We start from the raw sequence: 20,145 nt of genomic DNA, 5'->3' as shown, positions 1-20,145 counted from the left end.
CTTACCCCAGAACCTACACCAGTGAAGATTTGCCCTGTGAGGCCTCAACTGGTAGAACCGAGACCCACAGGCCCATAGATGGGAGCTACAGAGAGAATATTTTGGCTTGTCCTGAGAAATTAAAAAAGAAAAAAAGGTTTTGCAGTCAGGATGCTTCTGCCCTTGGATGGAAGGTCAAAGAGAGAGGCAGCATTTCTGGGGCCCAAAGCTAGGGTCACGTGGTGGAGGGGCAGGGGGCAGGGACCACAGAGAGAAGGCTGGAGCCACAGAGGAGCTGCACCTGCGATGGTCACAGAGGGTGGGAGTGGGGCAGCTTGCTTTTCCCCGTCCCAGTCCTCCATGAAGGCCTCTCCTTGGTCAACACCCCAGCCCCCAGGAAGCCAGAACCCTACCAAGAGTGGCCAATCCTACCAGGAATTCCTCCTATGAAGCCAGAAGGCAGGGGATTCAGGGAGAGCAATTCCCTTGGAAACAGAGCAGATACTAGAGAACAAGCAGGCAGGAGACGCACAGGTCCCAGGTGTACACGCCCGTAGCCTCGATGCCTTTACTTCTACAAGTCAGGATTGCTTTTTAATAAGCTTTTGTGGGACAATGTATTTGATGCCTGTGTTCCTAATTAGACTGTAAAGTCCATGAGGTGAGAACAGGAATGACTCCCTTTCCCAGCAGAATACCAGTGTCTGACCCTCACTGTTTGCTGACTGAGCTGGAGAACACGCTTTCAGCCCGGGTTCCCCACTCCAAAGCCTTATCTCCCACCCCTCCTCTCACCCACTGCCCCACTTTCTCCATAAGGAAACTGGAGGTTCCTTAGAGGCCCGCAGGGAGAGCCAGGAACTCTGAGCAGTGTCGTGTGTGGCTGCTGTGTGTGGAAGTTCCACCAACAGAAACGAATACCTTCAGGCTCATCTTGATTGCACCCAGAGCTTCTGACCTTGCTCACAGAATCAGGGACCTGCATCTTGAATGGAGGTTTTAAGTGTCTGCCAAGTCAATGACTTTCTATTTTCTACCATGAGGTCCATTTAAATGGATTCTTTAAAAGCAAAATTATATTTCTTTTTGAATAATTAATACATTCCTGTGGCTGAACTTTCAAAGGGATCAACTGAATATAAAGTGAAGGGTTTCCTTTCCATTTCTGTCCTCCAGCCATTCTGCTCCCCTCCTTGGAGGCAACTGGTGTTACCCGTTTTTTGTATGTCTTTTCCAAGGTTTGTGTCTAATTTACACACACAGAGACACACAGAGATGCACACACACAGATACTTTTTTACATAAATTGTTGCATATTTTACAAAAAGTTCTGTACCTTACTCTTTGTACTTGGTATATCTTAGAGATCTTTCCATATCAGAATATGGAAAGCTGCCTCTGTTTTAATGTCTGCATCATGTCCCACCATATGATGTATTATAATTTATTTAAATAGTCCTTTATTCATGGACACTTGGGTTTTCTCAACCACGGGCTACTACAGTGAACAAGCTTTGTACTATCGTCATTGAGCTACAAAAGTCATTGACCATGGAATTCTCCAGGAAGATCTAGAAAGAGAATAAAAATTAGTGGAAAGTTTGAAACAAATCAGAAAGAGTGGATAGGGCTGTGGACTACAAGTCAAGAGATTTAACTCCTAAAAGTAATTTTTAAAAGGACCCCTATCAAGTTCCTAGCTTCCCACAATTTACAAAACAATTTAATATCTGCTAACTCATTGAGTCTATAGGAAAAAAATAAGCTGTAAAGGGCTTATTATTTCCCCAACTCCTTGACTCACTGACTACATGACCTAAAACAAGTTTCTAGGCTGGGCGTGGTGGCTCACACCTGTAATCCCAGCACTTTGGGAGGCTGAGGCGGGCAGATCACCTGAGATCAGAAGTTTGAGACCATCCTGGCCAACATGGTGAAACCCTGTCTCTACTAAAAATACAAAAATTAGCTGGGTATGGTGGTGCATACCTATAATCCCAGCTACTCGGGAAGCTGAGGCAGGAGAATCGCTTGAACCCGGGAAGTGGAAGCTGCAGTGAGCAGAGATTGTGCCAATGCACTCCAGCCTGGGCGGTAGAGCGAGACTCTGTCTCAAAAATAAAAATTAAAAATAAAGCAAGTTTCTAGCTTGCCAGCAACCTAGTTAACTTGTTTATAAAATAAAGATTATAAGAGTACCTATCTCTTTGGGTCATTTTAAGGATTAAATGAACTACTCATGGAAAGTACTTAAAACAGGGTCTATCCTATAGCAAGAATTCAATAAATGTGGGCTTTTAGGATCATTTTGCAAAAGTGAGGAAAAGAAAACACAGAGCAATGAAGTTCAAAGTCTCCTAGCTCCTGAAGGATAGAGCTGGTGCAGGAATCCAGGTCCCCAGACTTCCAAACAAGTCAGGTATTTGAGCCATGAGGTCTTAGGCATGTGTTTGTAAAACAGTGATGGCAGTCCTGACACAGAGCTGTTAATAATAATTATTGCCATGGAAATTTCCCTGATCTTCTTTGAGAGGATTAGTCCAGTCATGCACTTAGTACTGTAGTTCATCAAATCTAAGATGCCATTGGGTCTAAAGAGTATTGTTATTTTATGAGTCACTGGAAAGGAAAGGAAATAAGGAAGAGAGGGAGGGAGGGAGGGAGGGAGGGAGCCAACTAAAGTTGTAGAACGCTATGCTGCTTGTCAAGCTGTTGTCTCCCAGCTCCACACTTACCCTTCTGGGTTCGCTCTCTCTCTGATGCTGGGGCTGGGACCTGCACCCCCATTTGTCCTTTGCCAGTAGGGGCACTAGAGGAGAGAGAAGAGACTTGCTTTTTCAGGTTTTTCTGAATTTCCTGCCAGTCCCAGTGATGACATTGGCAATTGATTCCAGCTTCCAACTTTTGTCCATTTCCAGAACCAGAATCATATTGCTCCTCAGAGGAAAGAGTCCAGTGGACAGTGCCTACTCTCAGAGGTCTTCGGGGCCCTCCTCCAGGCCCCTGAGGTGTCAGCACCACATGGGAAACATCCCTTCTTTAGAGGTCTTCCTTTTTGACATCTCCGTTCTCCAATATCTGCTTAACCAATTCCGTATGTTAAATTATCTCCACTAAAGTACCTCGAGTGGTTTCCATTTTCCTGCCTGGACCCTGACTCATGAATTATAAGATGACCATTGACTTCAGAAATGTTAAATGATAGTCCTAGAATTAATGCCATAAAATACTACCACAGGGAATTCGTAGATGTCAAGGCTGATGGTGCCTTTGGAAGTGACCTAGTAGACCCTAGAGCTGAACCCAGGGGGATGACGTTCCTTGCTCAAGGTCACACAGCCAGAGGTGGCAAGGCCAGTGCTCCCCACACTGTGCTTGAGTGTTACTCTGCTCACCCTTCGGAAGGGCCTGGCTCCTGCTCCTGGGATGGACAGTTCAGTGACACGCCTCATGGTGAGACGTCTTCATCAGATCTCTCCTTTCTTTCCAGGAAGCACACTTTGCTGGCTAATAATGGGTTTGCAATTTCTGCTGCATTGCTGATGGCCTGCTCACTCCAGGCAGGAGCCTTTGAAATGCTCATCCTGGGACGCTTCATCATGGGCATAGATGGAGGTGAGAGTTCACCATGATGGGGAGGGAACAGTAACATACTCCTTGGGGGTGTCCCAAATGTGAGAGGTGTTTGGGGCTGTCACATGACTGGGGCTCTCTGCTGGTATTGAGTTGGCAGGGACCAAGGATGCTGGAACTCTGCATAAAGTGGGACAGTCCTATGGGATGAACCATCCCATTCATGATGCTCTAGCCCCTAATTGAGGAATGCTGGGCAGGGTCCCCAGTCTACCCCCAAAGACCTGGATGGTCTTCAGCATGTCATGCCTTCCGCTTGGTCACCTTCATCATAACGTTCATATTCCAAGGTTATCTGTGGTTTTCAGGGGGCTTTTGTGAGGATGGTGTTTCTTCTCTGGGCCTCTGACTCATTCGTTGTTTCATTTACTCACCAAGCATTTGTGGAGCACCTGCAAGGTCTGGCACACTGTAGGATGGAGACACAATGATTAACAAGACCCTGTCCCTGGACAGGGACAGAATGGAGCTTACATTCTAGTGGGCAGACAGATACATAAGGTAGATAGTAGCAGGTCCTAGGAAGAAAACAAAGCAGGGCAGGAGGGTGGTGAGGGCTGTTTTAGAAAGGCCAATCAGGGAAGACTGCTCAGAGGAGGAAATATGAGCGGAGACCAGAGGAGCCAAGTGTGAGAACTGTTCCCAGCAGAGAGAAGTGTATGATGTCCCAGAGGCGGAAGGAGGCATGGCACGTCTGAGAAAGAGCAAGGAGATGCGTGGGTGCTGATGAGGCCAAAGAGGAGCTGGAGCCAGATCACACAAGACCTTGTAGGCCACGGCGAGGACTGTGGGCCTGTGCCAAGTGTGCAGGGAGGGTTGAGAGGAATGTGACATGGACTGGTTTGTTCCAATAAGGAAGTGTGAGGGGAAGCCAGGAGTGGAATCAGAGGAGCCACCTGTTCAGGGGAAGGGACTGGGCTGGGCGGGGAGCTAGGGAGAAGGGGACAGATCCTGGCTATGGGAGTGAGAGTAGGAGACAAGATATATTGTCAGACAAACTCTGCTCTCTTTCTAAATAGGCAAATCCATAAAGTGTCACTTTTAGGCATTTGTGGAAAGATTGCAAGCCTTAGGATTAGAAATCTCTGAGTTTGGATCTCAGTTCTGCTGCCTGCCAATTTCTGATTTGTACAAGTTACTTAATGGCTCTGAGCCTTGGTTTTCCCATTTGGAAAATGGAGGTAATAATACCTTCTTTGAAAGGCTATAATAAGGCTGAATGGAAACTCTCTCTCTCTCTCTCACACACACACACACACACACACACACACACACACACACACACCAACACACACACACATGTATATACTGCCTGGAACCTAGCATGAGCTTCTTAAAGGCTAATTCCCTTCCTTGTCGATGTCTTAACAGCTGAGGGTACCGGGTTGTTCAGCTGAGTGAGATGAACAACAAAAATGTCTCAGGGAGAGGTGGGCAGGAGAGTGGGGGCCTGGAAGTAAGGTTGGGAAGAGGAGGTTTCACTTACCTTTGTTGCCCTGCTGGAGGGGAATAATCTAGGACTCTCTGATAGTCCAAACTCATGATGAAATGACTCCTCGATCATCTGTCTATTCATTAGTCTATTCTACTTTAATAGATGCCTTCTATTCAAGTAGAAGGGAGATGGCTATTGAGAGTTTATCCGTAAGAATAATGGCTGGTATCTATGTAATGTTTTGTAATTGACCAACCGTGTTCATGTTTTTCATCTTTTTTGATCTCCTCCTATAATGAAAGACTGTTTTTTTCATGTTCATTTTAAAATGCGGGCACTAATGCTCAGAAAGCTGGAGCGGGAAAGTAGTTAAAGGTGAAGACTGTGGAGTCAGACTGCCTGAATGCTCTCACTTGCTTCCATTAATTTCATTAATTTATCTGTATAGGTTAGGTTTGCTGCATTGAAAAACCCGAAAACTTAAGCCATGATGGCACCGCTGCATTTTACCCTTGGCAACAGAGCGAAACCCTGTCTCTTAAAAACAAAACAAAATGAAACAAAACAAAAAACAAAATGTAGTGGCTTGAAATAATAACCATTTTACTGTGCTTTCACTTCTGTGGGTGGGCTGGGCTGTTCTGCTCTGGGCCAGCTCTGCCAATCTTTGTTGGGCCTTCTCATGTGTCTGTGATGGCTTCAGGTTGGTCAGTGACTGGATAACCTGGGATAGTCTCACACCTGTGTTGGGGTGTTAGCAGGTGGCCTGGTCTCAGGGGCTGTCAGTGAGCCAGCTCATTTCTTGGCTTCCCACCCTGGGCCAGGGGGGCCTGGGTTGCCTCGCATAAAGTTCGTGGGCTGCCAGTAGCAGCCAAAGGAGAAAGTCCCAATGTGTAAGCACTTTGCATGCACATTTCCTGATGTCCCTTGATGTCCCTTTGGCCCAAGCAAGTCCCATGGACAGGTGCAGAATGAATGTCAGAGAGGACTGACTCCCCAAGGATGTGGATCCAGGGAGGGGATACAAATCAGGGACCACCGCAGCAACCATTAACCTCACAGTCTTGGCCTCTTTCCCACCTGGCATGGCAACTTAATAGTAAGGCCTCCCTGGTTGGGTGATGTGAAAATTAAATGGGCCAGGCGCAGTGGCTTACACCTGTAATCCCAGCACTTTGGGAGGCCGAGGCGGGTGGATCACCTGAGGTCAGAAGTTTGAGAGCAGCCTGACCAACATGGAGAAACCCTGTCTCTACTGAAAATGCAGAACTAGCTGGGCATGGTGGCACATACCTGTAATCCCAGCTACTCGGGAGGCTGAGGTGGGAGAACCACTTGAACCCAGGAGATGGAGGTTGCAGTGAGCTGAGATCGCCCATTGCACTCCAGTCTGGGCAACAAGAGCAAAACTCTGTCTCAAAAATAAATAAATAAATAAATAAAATGATCTACTATGTATGTGCAGTATTTAGTGTAGTTCCAGGCACTTAGTGCCCCACTTCAGGAATGCTAATGGTATTGTTGTCATTGTTGTTATTTGTTTTCTTAATTAATAAAGTACAGATCTAGGATTTGGGTTTCAAAGGCCCAGACTACTTTGGAGAAAGGCTGAATGAGGTTGCAGTGGATCACCTGGGAAGTCCTTTCCTAGTGGAGGCAAGTGAGATTCTTTCAATTTGGCAGTTTTATATTTTATCCATTATCCCTTTTCTTGTTGCTTTGACTAATCTGGGGAGTTGACCCTTCGAACATATAACTAATTGATCTCTGAATTTCCTTAACTAAAAATAAGCTGCATTCCAAGATGGCCCTTTTACAAAACCACAGACATAGAACAAATGTCTTTTAGACCCTTTTTCCTATGAGCTTTTCAAAAAGAAGCAGGAAAGAAAGAAGAACAAAGAGGAAAGAAAAAACTGGGATCTTTCTGACTTGCGGCACGTGGCCTGGAGTCACGACAGGACTTGGAGACTTCATGTCATGTATTCTCATCAACCCTCTCAGAGCAGAGAGAGGAACTCGAGGGCACTTAAGGTGAGACAATTGGTCAGAAAGAAAGGAATATTGCTGCCATTACCTGAACTGGCTGATCTGTTTGTAATAAAGAATTTAAAGCCAGGCCGGGCGTGGTGGCTCACGCCTGTAATCCCAGCACTTTGGGAGGCCAAGGCGGGCGGATCACCTGAGGTCGGGAGTTCGAGACCAGCTGACCAACATGGAGAAACCCCATCTCTACTAAAAATACAAAAATTAGCTGGGTGTGGTGGTGCATGCCTGTAATCCCAGCTACTCGGGAGGCTTAGGCAGGAGAATCACTTGAACCCGGGAGGTGGAAATTGTGGTGGTAAGCCGAGATCGCGCCATTGCACTCCAGCCTGGGCAACAAGAGTGAAACCCCATCTCAAAAAACAAAAAACAAAAACAAACAAACAAAAAAAAGAATTTAAAGCCAAATGATAAACCTGAAGGATTTTGAGATGATAGAAGGCTCTAAGACTTGCTGATCCAGCCAGGGTCTCCCGGAGTATTTGGAACCATAGTAGGACAACAGGACATCTTCCTGGAGTGTTCTTCATCTAGAAGGTTTAGAGAAAAAAAAACATATTATTTTTTACATCAGTACAAACATGATACCAAATGGTGTTGGAAGCAAAATTCATGTACATAATAAAGTTAAAATAGGAGACTGTACTACTACTTTGTGTTTGTGGAAGATTGCACTGGACCTGTCCCTGCCATGGCCTTCCCAGTGCTGTCGACATGCCCAGGGGCGCAAGGTCACGTCTTCTGAATTAGGAGCTCGCTAGTGGACAAGCCCACGTCTGCTACTTTAGGAGAAGTCCAAGATCAGCAGGATCAATTGCTTTTGAGGGCTTCTGTGGACAATCTGTTCCAGGCCTCTCTTCTACCTTCAGGTGGTGGCCAGAAATCCTGGCATTTCCTGGCTAATTGTTGCATCAGTCCAGTCTCTGTCTCCTCATCACATGGCCTTCTCTCATGTCTGTGTCTGTGTCTTCACATGGCCTTCTTATAAGAATGAAAAGTATTGAATTTAGGGGCCATCCTACTCCAGTATGACCTCATCTTAACTTGATTACATCCGCAAAAACCCTATTTCCAAATAAGGCTACATTCACAAGTAACAGGATTTAGAGCCTCAGCATATCTTTTGGAAGGATACCATGCAACTCACTATAAGAGGTGACACTGAATGGAGACTGGAAGGTTAAGAAGCTGTGGAGCTCTGAAAACAGAGAGTTCCAGAAAAACAGAAGAGCAGAAGCCAACATCCTATGATCAGAATGAGCCTGGAGTGTTCAGTGAACTCCACATCCAGGACTCCTGGGGAGGAGAGTGGCAGAAGATGGGCTCAGAGGTCAGAAGAGGCTGCTCACGGGTAGGGATGCTTGGTACAGCATCATGGGCCTAGGATGACCAACCATCCTGGTTTGTCCAGGACTGAGGGGGTTTCTGGGTGGTACTGGGCAAACCGGGGTGAGCTGGTCACCCGATGGCGGACTTTTCACGCAGCCCACCTCCTCGTTCACTGCTGCTTTAGCCACTAGTATCTCCCCTTCCGTGTCATCTCACAATGAACAAATAAGAACAATTCGTCACCATTTATTGACAGCTGAATCTAAGCTGTGCACTCTGCAAGGCATTTGACATGTGTTCCGTAGGTGCGTAGCACCATGTGAAGGAGATGCTACTGCCACCCTAGCTTTACAGAAAAGGCAGAGAAGTTAGCTCCATGCCTCTGCCACTGACGACACTGCCCCTGTGCTACAGCTCCCTCATTTCCTTACTATGTTTTGTGAGATAATGATTATTATCCCCTTGGGGGGGGAAGGAGCATCAGGATAAAGAACAGGTTTTGAAGTGTTATCAAGTGACCACACGTGAGCCCAGTGCCTTACATGCAGTCATTTTATTCTCATTACAGCAGAAATAGTCATCACTGTATTTTGCAAATAAGTGAGCTGAGAGTAAAAGAGATGAAGTGACTTGATTGAGATCCCCCTGTGAGGAAACCAGGGCTGTGGGACTTGAGTCCAGTGTAGCACAGTTTTCCCTCTATTGCCCTGCTTGCGAAGAATAATAGACTAAATTGTTTGGTGGCCAGCCAATTACTCCATGAGGCCATATGCTCCCAATATATGTGTTTTGGATAAAAGTTCAAGCATCATCTGGTCTATGTTGTGACAAATAATTTCCATCTCTTTGCTTCTTAAGCATGTTTGTTTTGAGTGGTAAACCAGAAACAGTATCCTGGGCTAAGAGGCAATGAATGAGATTCCCAGTTTGTAAATTGGGGTGTGCATTCCCTTCACTAATTTTCGGGAAAGTCCTTCCTGAATGCTAGCAACTGGAGTGAACTCAGTTCAACTTGAAGCACATTGATTGGTGCCTAAACTGTGTCGGGAACTATACTAGAGACATTGGAAAACTGAGATAGGAAAGATATTTTTGATGCCCTCACAACCTGGTGAAAAATTAGATGGTAGTAATAGGTGCTAATAATGCTAATTTGTACAGTATTTTACAATGAATAGGTAACTGAGCATATCTCAACTCTCACAGAGATCCTCTGAAGCTAGGCTCAATACTTATCCCCATCTTGTGGAAGCTGAGAGAAACTCACAACCCCACCCAAGTTCCCACAGCTTGTAAGTTGCAGGGATTTGGCCCAAGAGGCCTTGTGACTCCAGATTATGCAGTCTGTGCTCTAAACAAGCAATGAATCTGCCTGGGATAAGTGCAATGTAGTCATTTATAGGCCTATAACGTGGCTTAAGAATAGCCCTGCTCAGGTATGGGGGAAAGCAAGGTTTGTTTTTTTTAAGTTGACGAGTCCTTATATAATTTTTACTTACAGGCCCACTGTGTGTGTAGTAAGCACTTTGTAAAACATCTTTACAACTGTTAGTTTTTATTCAAAATACCTATCATAAGCCTCTGAACATGTAAATTTATCTCAAACATCATTAGATTATATGTGGGTGACCTATTTTTATAAAATGAGTGTAATAGCATCTGCCATAACTGAGTCCCTTAATTTATGACAAGAGGCAATGTTAGCTGGTGGGAAAAGTTCAAGTTCTAAGATCAGAGGCCCACTGGGGCTCTGTTGGGCAAAATAATTTTTTTAAACATCTCTAGACATGACTTGGTGATTTAGGCAAGTTTCTCAACTTCTCTGTGCCTCAGTTTACTCATCTTTAGAAGAGAAATAGTAACAGTATATTTAATTCAGAAGACTATTGTTAAAAGTAAATATGTTAATACATATAAATAGATGAGAAGGATTCCTGTTACTTGGTAGCCACTGTGTGTATTGGCTATTATCATTGTGACCACTATCACCACCATCACCATCATTGCATCACTATCACCACCACCACCACACCATCAATATCACCACCATCACTATCATCACCATTACTACTACCACCACAATCACCATCATCATTGCTACAACCATCATCACCATCAGCACCACCACCATCACCATCATTACCATCACCATCACCACCACTACCATCACTACCATCATCATCACCATCGCCATCATCATCACTATTGCTACCACCATCAACATTACCATCATCGTCATCACCACCATCACCATCATCATCATGATAGTCATTACTACCACCATTATCACCATCATCATCATTGCCACAACCATCATCAGAATCATCACCACCATCATCACCATCATGACTATCACTACCACCACCACCATCACCGTCACCATCACCATCACTACCACCACCACCATCACTACCATCATCATCACCATCGCCATCATCATCACTATTGCTACCACTGTCAGCATTACCATCATCATCATCACCACCACCATCACCATCATGACCATCATTACTACCACCATTATCACCATCATCATCAGTGCCACAGCCATCATCACAATCATCACCACCACATTACCATCATCACCATCATGACCATCACTACCACCACCACCATCACCATTACTACTATCACCACTACTACCATCATTATCATCACCATCATGACCATCACTACCACCACCATCATCACCATTACTACCATCACCACTACCATCATTATCATCACCATCATGACCATCACTACCACCACCACCACCGTTATCACCATCACCATCATTATCACTGTCAATACCATCACCTCCACCAACACCATCGGCTGTGTTCTGTCCTCTGAAATGCACCTCCAGTCATACTTTAGGGATTAAATTATAAAGTACATGGGAAAGCTTTGGCAATTTGTGCAAAGTGCTGGGAAAGATGCTGTGGCTACAGTGCTATTTAATGTCCAGGGCAAAGCAGAGCCAAGAGAGGTACTGTAACCAGAGTGCGGCTCCCTCAGGAAGACACCTCTCTAACTGCTGCTATGCTTCTTCTACAGGCATCACCCTCAGTGTGCTCCCCATGTACCTCAGTGAGATCTCACCCAAGAAGATCCGTGGCTCTCTGGGGCAGGTAACTGCCATCTTTATCTGCATTGGCGTGTTCACTGGGAGCTGCTGGGCCTGCCCGAGCTGCTGGGAAAGGTGAGTGTGGCTCCCTGGTCAACCGCATCTGCCCTCATCTCATGTTACCACTGCAGGAAGGAGCCTTTTCTCCAAAAGCTGGTCCCTGTATATTGCAATTCCTGGTGTTCAAGCCTCTTCCTTATTATTGGAGAAAAGTTGTGGAGTTCCTTTGAGTTTAATTTTTTTTAAGGACATAAAGAATACATAACAAATTGAAACCTTATAGAATGTTTAAGTTCACCCACCCAATAATTATCATTAATAGCTCAATTTGTGTTTAGGCATCTTCTGTTCTTTAAAACCTATATAAACATATATAGTTTATTGTGGTTTTGATGGAATTATGCCATATACATTGATCTACAACCTCGTGTTTTCATTTAATATATTTTGGGCATGTTTTCAAGATGTTAACTTAGCTCTACCTCATTCTTGAGTCTCTTCTTTCCTGAATAAATAAGTAAGTAGAGTCTTCTGGTTTTGGCTTGCTGTTTTGGGAGAAGGTGGGCCTGAATTTGAATCCCAGTTCAATGATCTACTTGCTGTGTGGCCTTGGCAGGGAGAAAAGAAACACTTCACTCAGGTTGAATGGGGTGGGGTAAAATCAAGGAAGGCTTTTCAGAAGAGGTGGCCTCTAAATGGACTCCTGAAGGGTAAGCAGGAGTTAGGCAGGTGATAATGGGGATTGGGAGAGAGGATATACCAGAGAAAGGAAATCAGTAAAGAAAAGGCTCAAGATGGGGCACAGCCCTGGGAGAGAACTCAGACAGCTTTGGGGCTGAGGAGAGAACAAGCATGGGGAGGGTGAGAGATGAAGGTCTGTTCACTGAGCCACCACAGACTTCGCCCTGGGGGAATAGGAAGCCCTGGGCGGCACTGGAGCTGGAGGGTGACATGGCCAGATCAGTGTTAGAAGGTGGCTCTGGGGTGGAGGCGGTGAGTGTAGACTAGAGTGGGAAGGGTGGGGAGGAGAGAGGCAGAGGGCTGCTGCTATTGGTACACATGGTAAGGGAAGGATGCAGCTGCGACTGAGGTGGTGGACATGGGGATAAAGAGGAATGGGTGTGTTCAAGACCATGGTGGAAGCAGAGGCCACTGGACTTGCTAGGATTCCTCCCAAGGGATGCCTTACAGGTATGCAGGGGCGCTCCCTTCCCACTCACACAGGCAGGGCAGGAGGGTGGGCAGAGATTAAACCACTAATGATGGTCGAATGCCCACTGCATGCCAGACTGTTCTAGGTATGAACAGTGCACAAACAGACAAACAGCTCCCTGTGGAGCTGAATTCTAGCAGCAGGGGGCAAACATAACGAATTCGCAAGTCCTAGAGCAGTTATATAAAAGGCTCGTTTGTTATGCTGCTCAAATCCTGACAGCTACTTTGTGAGTAGCTCAGATTTGCAGCCTTGGACGCAAGCAGAGAGAGGTAAGGGACAGAGCTCTCATGAACAAGGACATATTGGTGCTGAAACCAGAACCTGGGTCTGTGTACTTTCAAAGCCACGTATGGGGAGTGTCTCATACAGCCAAGGACGGATCACACTGGTGTTTCTGGGAATGTGCGAGCTCTGGAGAGAAGGGGCTAGTTCTGCCCACGGGGTCCTTTCTGTCCCAGCTGCTGAGCCTCACTGACTCTACGGCCAGCTCCTTTCACATTCAGTGGAAGGTTTTATAAGTGGAGGAATCATTGCATTACATTTTTCAAACAAATTTTCAATGTTTTGAACATTTTTTATTGTAGTAAAATCCACATAAAATTTACCATTTTGACCATTCTTAAGTGTACTTTTCTGTGGTATTAAAAGTGACTTTTTATATTTCAGCCAGTCGAGGTCACCTCAGAGGCATCTGCTTCTGATCTTTTATTATTACCATTCTGGGTTATTATGGCTATAACTTTAGTTTCTTCTTTTGCAAAAACAGAAACAACTCACATTTTACATCTGCAGTTGTCGTATGCATGACGATTTCTATAATTAATTGCATGTGTTAGAAACAGTCTCTCTACCTAAGTGAGGTTCCAAACTAAAGAGACTCTTTTGCTTTTTGTTTTTAAAGATATATTAAAATTCTCAAAATAACCACCTCGTGTTGACAATTAAAAACAAGATAACAGCCTCAGCTCCCTAAACAAAAATACATTTAAAAGTTAATGAAGAGTGCTATTGTCCTTTAGGAGTAAAAAAGCAAATAAATATTTGCCTCAGTAGAGCTAAGCTTTTCTCTTTGGGGATCATTTCCAAATTCCTCTTTGTTTATAAATCAATACCAAGTTCTTTCTGCTGCTTGAGTCCTTGAGGTCTTTCTTCAACCTCTGTCTTCATCCTTTATTTATTCATTCACCACATTTGTTAAACATTGAGTTGATGCTGGAGCTGCAGCTTTGAGCATGTCAGGCACAGCCCACATCTTAATGTTGCTCAGACTGCAAGGACTGTGTGACCTTGGGCAGGTCAACTCACCTCTCTAACCAGTGTCGTCTTCAGTAGGAGGCATGGTTGCAAGTCCCAAATTCCCAAGCCCCACTGAAGCTTGACTTCCTCTGGGAAAACATCGCTGTCAAATAGTGACTGTTCAGCATATTCCAGGACACCGTGCACCTGTACCTCTCCCACACTGATTTCCGTTTGCTTCCGCGTCTTGTCCTGCCAGTTGATGGCATCTTACTTGTATGCACAATAACCCAGAGGCATCAAGTTTATCCAGTCATTCAACAAATGTTTAGAAAGCTCCTCTTGTGTGCCAGGTATTGGGTTGGCTGCTGGTGGTAGAGTGGTCAGGTCATCAGGCTAGCCCTGCCCTTGGGAGCTCACAGGAGAGTGATTGACCAGTGGCCACAGGTGATAGGAAAATAGGCACTGACCTCTGGTAGGGCATCGGGGGTGGTTTCCCTGCAGCAGTGACATCTAAACTCATGGCTTGAGGACAAGTAGGATTTATCTGGGTGGGACTGTACGAAGAGAGAGAAAATGGGGGTGGGGCGTTCCAGCAGAGGTAAGAGTATGGGGGAAGGCCCTGGCATTTGTTCAGAGGCAGAAAAACTCAGATGACAGGAGCAGGGAGAGGGAGAGGGAGAGAGAGAAGGAGGGGGAGGGGGAGAGAGAGAGGGAGAGGGAGAGGGAGAGGGAAAGGGAGAGGGAGAGGGAGAGAGAGAAGGAGGGGGACGGGGAGAGAGAAAGGGAGAGGGAGAGGGAGGGGGAGAGTGAGAGGGAGAGGGAGGAGAAGGGGGAGAGGGAAAGGGAGAGGGAGAGGGCACTGGTCAGGCAGATCTGTGGGCAGGAGGGCCACACCTATGCTGTAAATGAGCACAGGGAAGGATGGGCAAGGTGAGGGGTTCCCTGGACCTGTGGCTGCCTGGGGGACAAGGGCAGCCCCTACTGTTTCCATCACAGACACTGGCCTAGAGATGACAGATTTTCTGAGTTTCAAGAGATATTACAAATCCGGATTTGTCATATTTCATAATTTGTAAATATTGGAAACTGACCTTTAAAAAACAAAAAACCTACCTCCTGTGGCCTGGGTCCAGCCTTAGGACCACCTTTCACACACCTTGATGGGCAGTGTGTACCTGTGAAGGCTTGTTTGTACCCCAAAGCAATGGGACATGATTGAGGACATGACAAGTGCTTCAAGAAGGCTTTTGGGCTGCAGCATGGAGAAAGAATTGGATCCCAGCCAGGACTGAAGGGGTTGACTGGTCCAGTTATGAGTTGGGTCAGAGTAATGGCAGTGTGGATGGAGAGAGGCGGATGAGGTTGAGTGAGGCTAGTGGTGATGGGATGTGGTGTGCCAGAGAAGAGTCGAGAATAACTCCCAGGCGTCTGGCACATCAGCCAGACAGAATAGTGGTACCAGATGCTAAGACAGGGAGCTGTGAAGGAGGAGGAGCAGCTCTGCAGGGGACAGGGTGACAAGTTCACTGACGTGAACTGTGCATGTCACATAGCAACTGGAAGGAAGAGCTGATTCGAGAACCTGGGTACCTAGATTCTGAGGCTGGGACACTCTCTCCCAGGGACAACAGGGCTCATGAACATGATGGCAGCCAAGGGGCACAGCTGCCCACGCCCACCTTCTGGCCTCGAGCCAACCAGAAGTTGTACCATTGGTCCCTATAGGCTGTCTCTTCCCATCAGATGGGCGTTTCCAGACAGTCTTGGCCCTGGCCAGGAAGATGGGTGAGGAACCCTGTAAATATCCTTTTGTTTTCAAATTTGTGCTCTGGGAATGTGGATCTAGGGCTTCTGGTCTAGGAAAGAACATCAAATGGGATTTTTTTATTCATGTCTCTGGGGATTTGCAGTGTTCCAGCCAAGTGAAATTCACAGTTATTTCACTAAGCATCAGAATTTCATTTTCAGTATTTTAATCATATTTCTCATTTATCTTCAAAGACTGAGACAACCAAGCTTTGAAAAAAGAGAGAGAAAAACTGGGCTTCAATGCAGGCAATTGCTTTGAAACACAGAGGGTGAAGGAGGTTAGCAAGAAGGTAGCTATTTTATTTATTTTATGACTTCAACTTTTATTTTAAATTAAGAGAGTACATGTGCACACTTGTTTCCTGGGTATATTGAGAGATACTGAAGTTTGGGGTATAATTTATCCCATCACACAAGTACTGAACATACTATCCAATAGTTTTCCAACTTTTGTCCCCTCTATTCCTCCCCTCCATCTGTCCCACTGTCTCCAGTGTCTAGTGTTGCCATCTTTATGTACATGAGTACCCATTGTTTAATTCCCACTTATAAGTGAGAACATGTAGTGTTTGGTTTTCTGTTCCTGTGTTATTTCACTTAGGATAATGGCCTCCAGCTCCATCCATGTTGCTGCAAACAACATGATTTTGCTTCTTCTCATAGCTGCATAGTATTCTATGATGTATGTGTATCACATTTTCTTTATCAAGTCCACCATCGATGGGCACTTAAGTTGATTTCGTGTCTTTGCTATTGCGAATAGTGGTGCCACGAACATACGAGTGCATCACTCTTTTTAGTAGAATAATTTATTTTCTTTTGGATATATACCCAATAATGGGATTGCTGGGTCAAATGGTAGTTCTGTTGTAAGTTCTTTGAGAAATTTCCATATTGTTTTCCATAGTGACTGAACTAATTTACATTCCCACCAACAGGGCATAAGTGTTTCCTTTTCTTTGCAGCCTCATTAGCATCTGTTGTTTTCTGACTTTTTAATCATAGCCCTTCTGACTGGTATGAGATGGTATCTCATTGTGGTTTGGATTGGCATCTCTCTGATGATTAGTGATGTTGAGCATGTTTTAATATGTTTGTGGGCCACTTGTATGCCTTCTTTTGAGAAGTGTCTGTTCATGTCCTTTACCCATTTTTTAATGGGGTTATTTGTTTTTTGCTTCTTCGATTGTTTAAATTCCTTATAGATTATGGATTTTAGCCCTTAGTCAGATGATAGTTTACAATTATTTTGTCCCATTCCATAGGTTGTCTGTTTACTCCGTTGATAGTTTCTTGAATTGAAGAGCTCTACAGAAGCTCTTCAGTTTAATTAGATTCCACTTGTCAATTTTTGTTTTTGTTGCAATTTCTTCTGCAATTTTCTTTCCCAAGGTCAATGTCCAGAATGATATTTCCTAGGTTTTCTAGTAGGATTCTTTAAGTTTGAGGTCTTTCATTTAAATCTTTAATCCATCTTGAGTTAATTTTTGTATATGGTAAAAGGTAGGAGTCCAGTTACATTCTTCTGCATACAGCGAACCAACTATCCCAGCACCATTTATTGAATAGGAATTCCTTTCCCCATTGCTTATTTCTGTTAACTTTGCCGAAGATCAGATGGCTGTAGGTGTACGACTTTACTTCTGTCTTCTCCGTTCTGTTTCATTTGTCTATGTGTCTGTTTTTGTACCAGTACCATGCTGTTTTGGCTACTGTAGATTCATAGTATGGTTTGAGGTCAGATAATATGATGCCTCTGGCTTTTTTCTTTTTGCTTAGGATGGCTTTGGCTATTTGGGCTCTTTTTGGTTTTATATGAATTTTAGAATTTTGTTCTAGTTTGGTGGAAAACGATATTGGTAGCTTCATAGAAATAGTGTTGAATCTGTAGATTGCTTTGGGCAGTATCGCTATTTTAATAATATTGATTCTTCTAATCCATGAACATGGAATGTTTTTCCATTTGTGTCATCTGTGATTTCTTTCAGCAATGTTTTGTAGTTCTCTTTATACAAATCTTTCACCTCCTTGATTAGATTATTTCCTTTATTTATTTATTTTTGCAGCTATTATAAATGGGATTGCATGCTTGATTTGGCTCTCAGCTTGAACATTATTGGTGTATGGAAATACTACTGATTTTTGTACATTGATTTTGTATCCTGAAACTTTCCTGAAATCCCCTGTCAGTTCCAGGAGACTTTTGGTGGAGCCTTTTCTAGATCATCAGCGAAGAAGAGAGATAGTTTGACTTCTTTTCCTATTTGAATGCCTTTTATTTCTTTGTCTTGCCTGATTGCTCTGGCTAGAACTTTATTGCTATGCTGAATAGGAGTGGTGAGAGTGGGCACCTTGTCTTGTTTCAGTTCTCAAGAGGAATGCTTCCAGCTTTTGCCTGTTCAGTGTGATGTTGGCTGCAGGTTTGTCGTAGTTGGCTCTCATTATTTTGAGGTATGTTTGTTTAATGCTTAGTTTCTTGAGAGGTTTTATCATTAAGGCTTGTTGTTATCAAAACCTTTTTCTGCATCTATTGTGGTGAATCACCTATATTGATTTGCATATGTTGAACTGACCTTGCATCCCAGGAAGGAAGGCTACTTGATCATGGTGAATTAAGTTTTTGATGTACTACCGGATTCAGTTTGCCGGTAATTTTGTTAAGGATTTTTTCATATATGTTCATCAGGGACATTGGTCTGTGGTTTTCTGTTTTTATTGTATCTTTGCCAGGTTTTGGTATTTGTGTTATGCTGATTTCATAGAACAAGTTAGAGAGGAGTCTCTCCTCAATTTTTTGGAATAGTTTCAGCAGGATTGGTACCAGCTCTTCCTCATACATCTAATAGAACTTGGCTGTCAGGGCTTTTATTGGCTGGTAGGTTTTTTATTACTCTTTCAATTTCAGATCTTGATACTGGTCTGTTCAGGGTTTCAATTTCTTCCTAATTGAATCTTTGGAAATTGTGTGTTTCCAGGAACTTACTCATTTCCTCTAGATTTCCTAGTTTGTGTGTCTATAAGTGTTCATAATAGTCTCTGAAGATCTTTTCTATTTCTGTGGAATCAGTTGTAATGTCAGCTTTGTCTTTTCTGATTGTGCCTATTTGGGTCTTCTCTCTTTTTTTCTTTTTTAATCTAGCTACTGCTCCATTAATCTTGTTTATCCTTTCAAATAGCAAACTTTTGGTTTTGTTGATTCTTTGTATGGATTTTGGGTCTCAATTTTGTTCATTTCTGCTCTGATTTTATAGCTGTTTCTTTTCTTTTGCTAACTTTGGAGTTAGTTTTTCTACTTCCTCTAGGAGTGGTGTTAGATTATTAATATGAGATCTTTCTAACATTTTGAGGTAGGCATTTAACACTCTAAACATTCTCCTTACCATTGCTTTTGCTGCATCTCAGAGATTTTGGTATGCTTTCACTTATTTCAAATAATTTTTTGATCTCTGCTTTAATTTCATTGTTTACCCAAAAGTCATTCAGGAGCAGGTCATTTATTTTCCATGTAATTGTGTGGTTTTGAGAGATCTTCTTGGCATTGATTTCTAATTTTAGTCCACTGTGGTCTGAGAGTATGGTTGGTATGAGTTTAATTCTTTTGAATCTACTGAGGCTTGCTTTATGGCTGAGCCTGTGGTAGATGAAGGTGGCTTTTAGAATAGGCTGCCAGAAGGCAAGAAAGGGAAATAAATGTAGGAATTAATGCTGGTTCCATGAATTTAATCAAAGATACATAATAAAACAACTGTCGTGATTGAACATTTATGTGACTCCAAATGATATATTTTTTTAAAACAAATCAATTAGCTATTTCTCTTGCAAAGGTAAAGAAGAAATAGACTTAGATGAAAACCATAGGCAAAAGTATGAGAAGAGAGATTAAGAATGATGTGAGGCCATAAAGGAATGATTTTATACGCTCAGAAGAACATTTATTTCAGATAAAATGATTAACTTTGAGCTCCCACTTTTCTTTCCCCTCAAGGAAAGAAATGTTCTAATGGTTGTAAATTTTTTCAATCTAAATAACAAGCAAAGAGGGATACTTTCTGAAAGAAAACGATGTTTATTCAGGACTAGGCATTGCAATTGGCGTAGGTGTGCCATAGTAAACCATGTGCATATTCAGGGAGGTAAAAGAAGACAAAGGTTTTTAAAGAAAAAAATGAGAAAAATTACATAATTGTTTTTGAGTTATCTTTGAATAGATGTATCAATAACAAGGGTGGCATCAGTCCAAGGCTGGACAGTCAGTTGCTAGGCAGGTGTTCTCGCAGCAGTATTTTCTTATGTAAGGTTGTAGTGGCCTTTGTGCAAGGTTTTTGCAGAGTCTTTTGTGATAGTTTTTGT

General features: G+C 43.7%; 1 protein-coding gene across 1 annotated transcript in view; it reads left to right on the top strand.

Moving 5' to 3' along the window:
* Nucleotides 1-20,145, top strand: part of SLC2A9 (solute carrier family 2 member 9) — a 198,903-nt gene that overhangs the window by 39,571 nt on the left and 139,187 nt on the right. Inside the window, 5 exon segments of the mRNA XM_078002570.1 lie at nucleotides 11-36; nucleotides 2,898-2,989; nucleotides 3,470-3,594; nucleotides 11,462-11,572; nucleotides 11,575-11,606. Coding sequence (XP_077858696.1) covers nucleotides 11-36; nucleotides 2,898-2,989; nucleotides 3,470-3,594; nucleotides 11,462-11,572; nucleotides 11,575-11,606 — 386 coding nt within the window.

Source organism: Macaca mulatta, chromosome 5, assembly GCF_049350105.2.
Source record: "Macaca mulatta isolate MMU2019108-1 chromosome 5, T2T-MMU8v2.0, whole genome shotgun sequence".
Taxonomy (NCBI): domain Eukaryota; kingdom Metazoa; phylum Chordata; class Mammalia; order Primates; family Cercopithecidae; genus Macaca; species Macaca mulatta.
The sequence above is the reverse complement of the archived record's forward strand: the minus strand, read 5'-3'. Positions and strand labels throughout refer to the sequence as shown.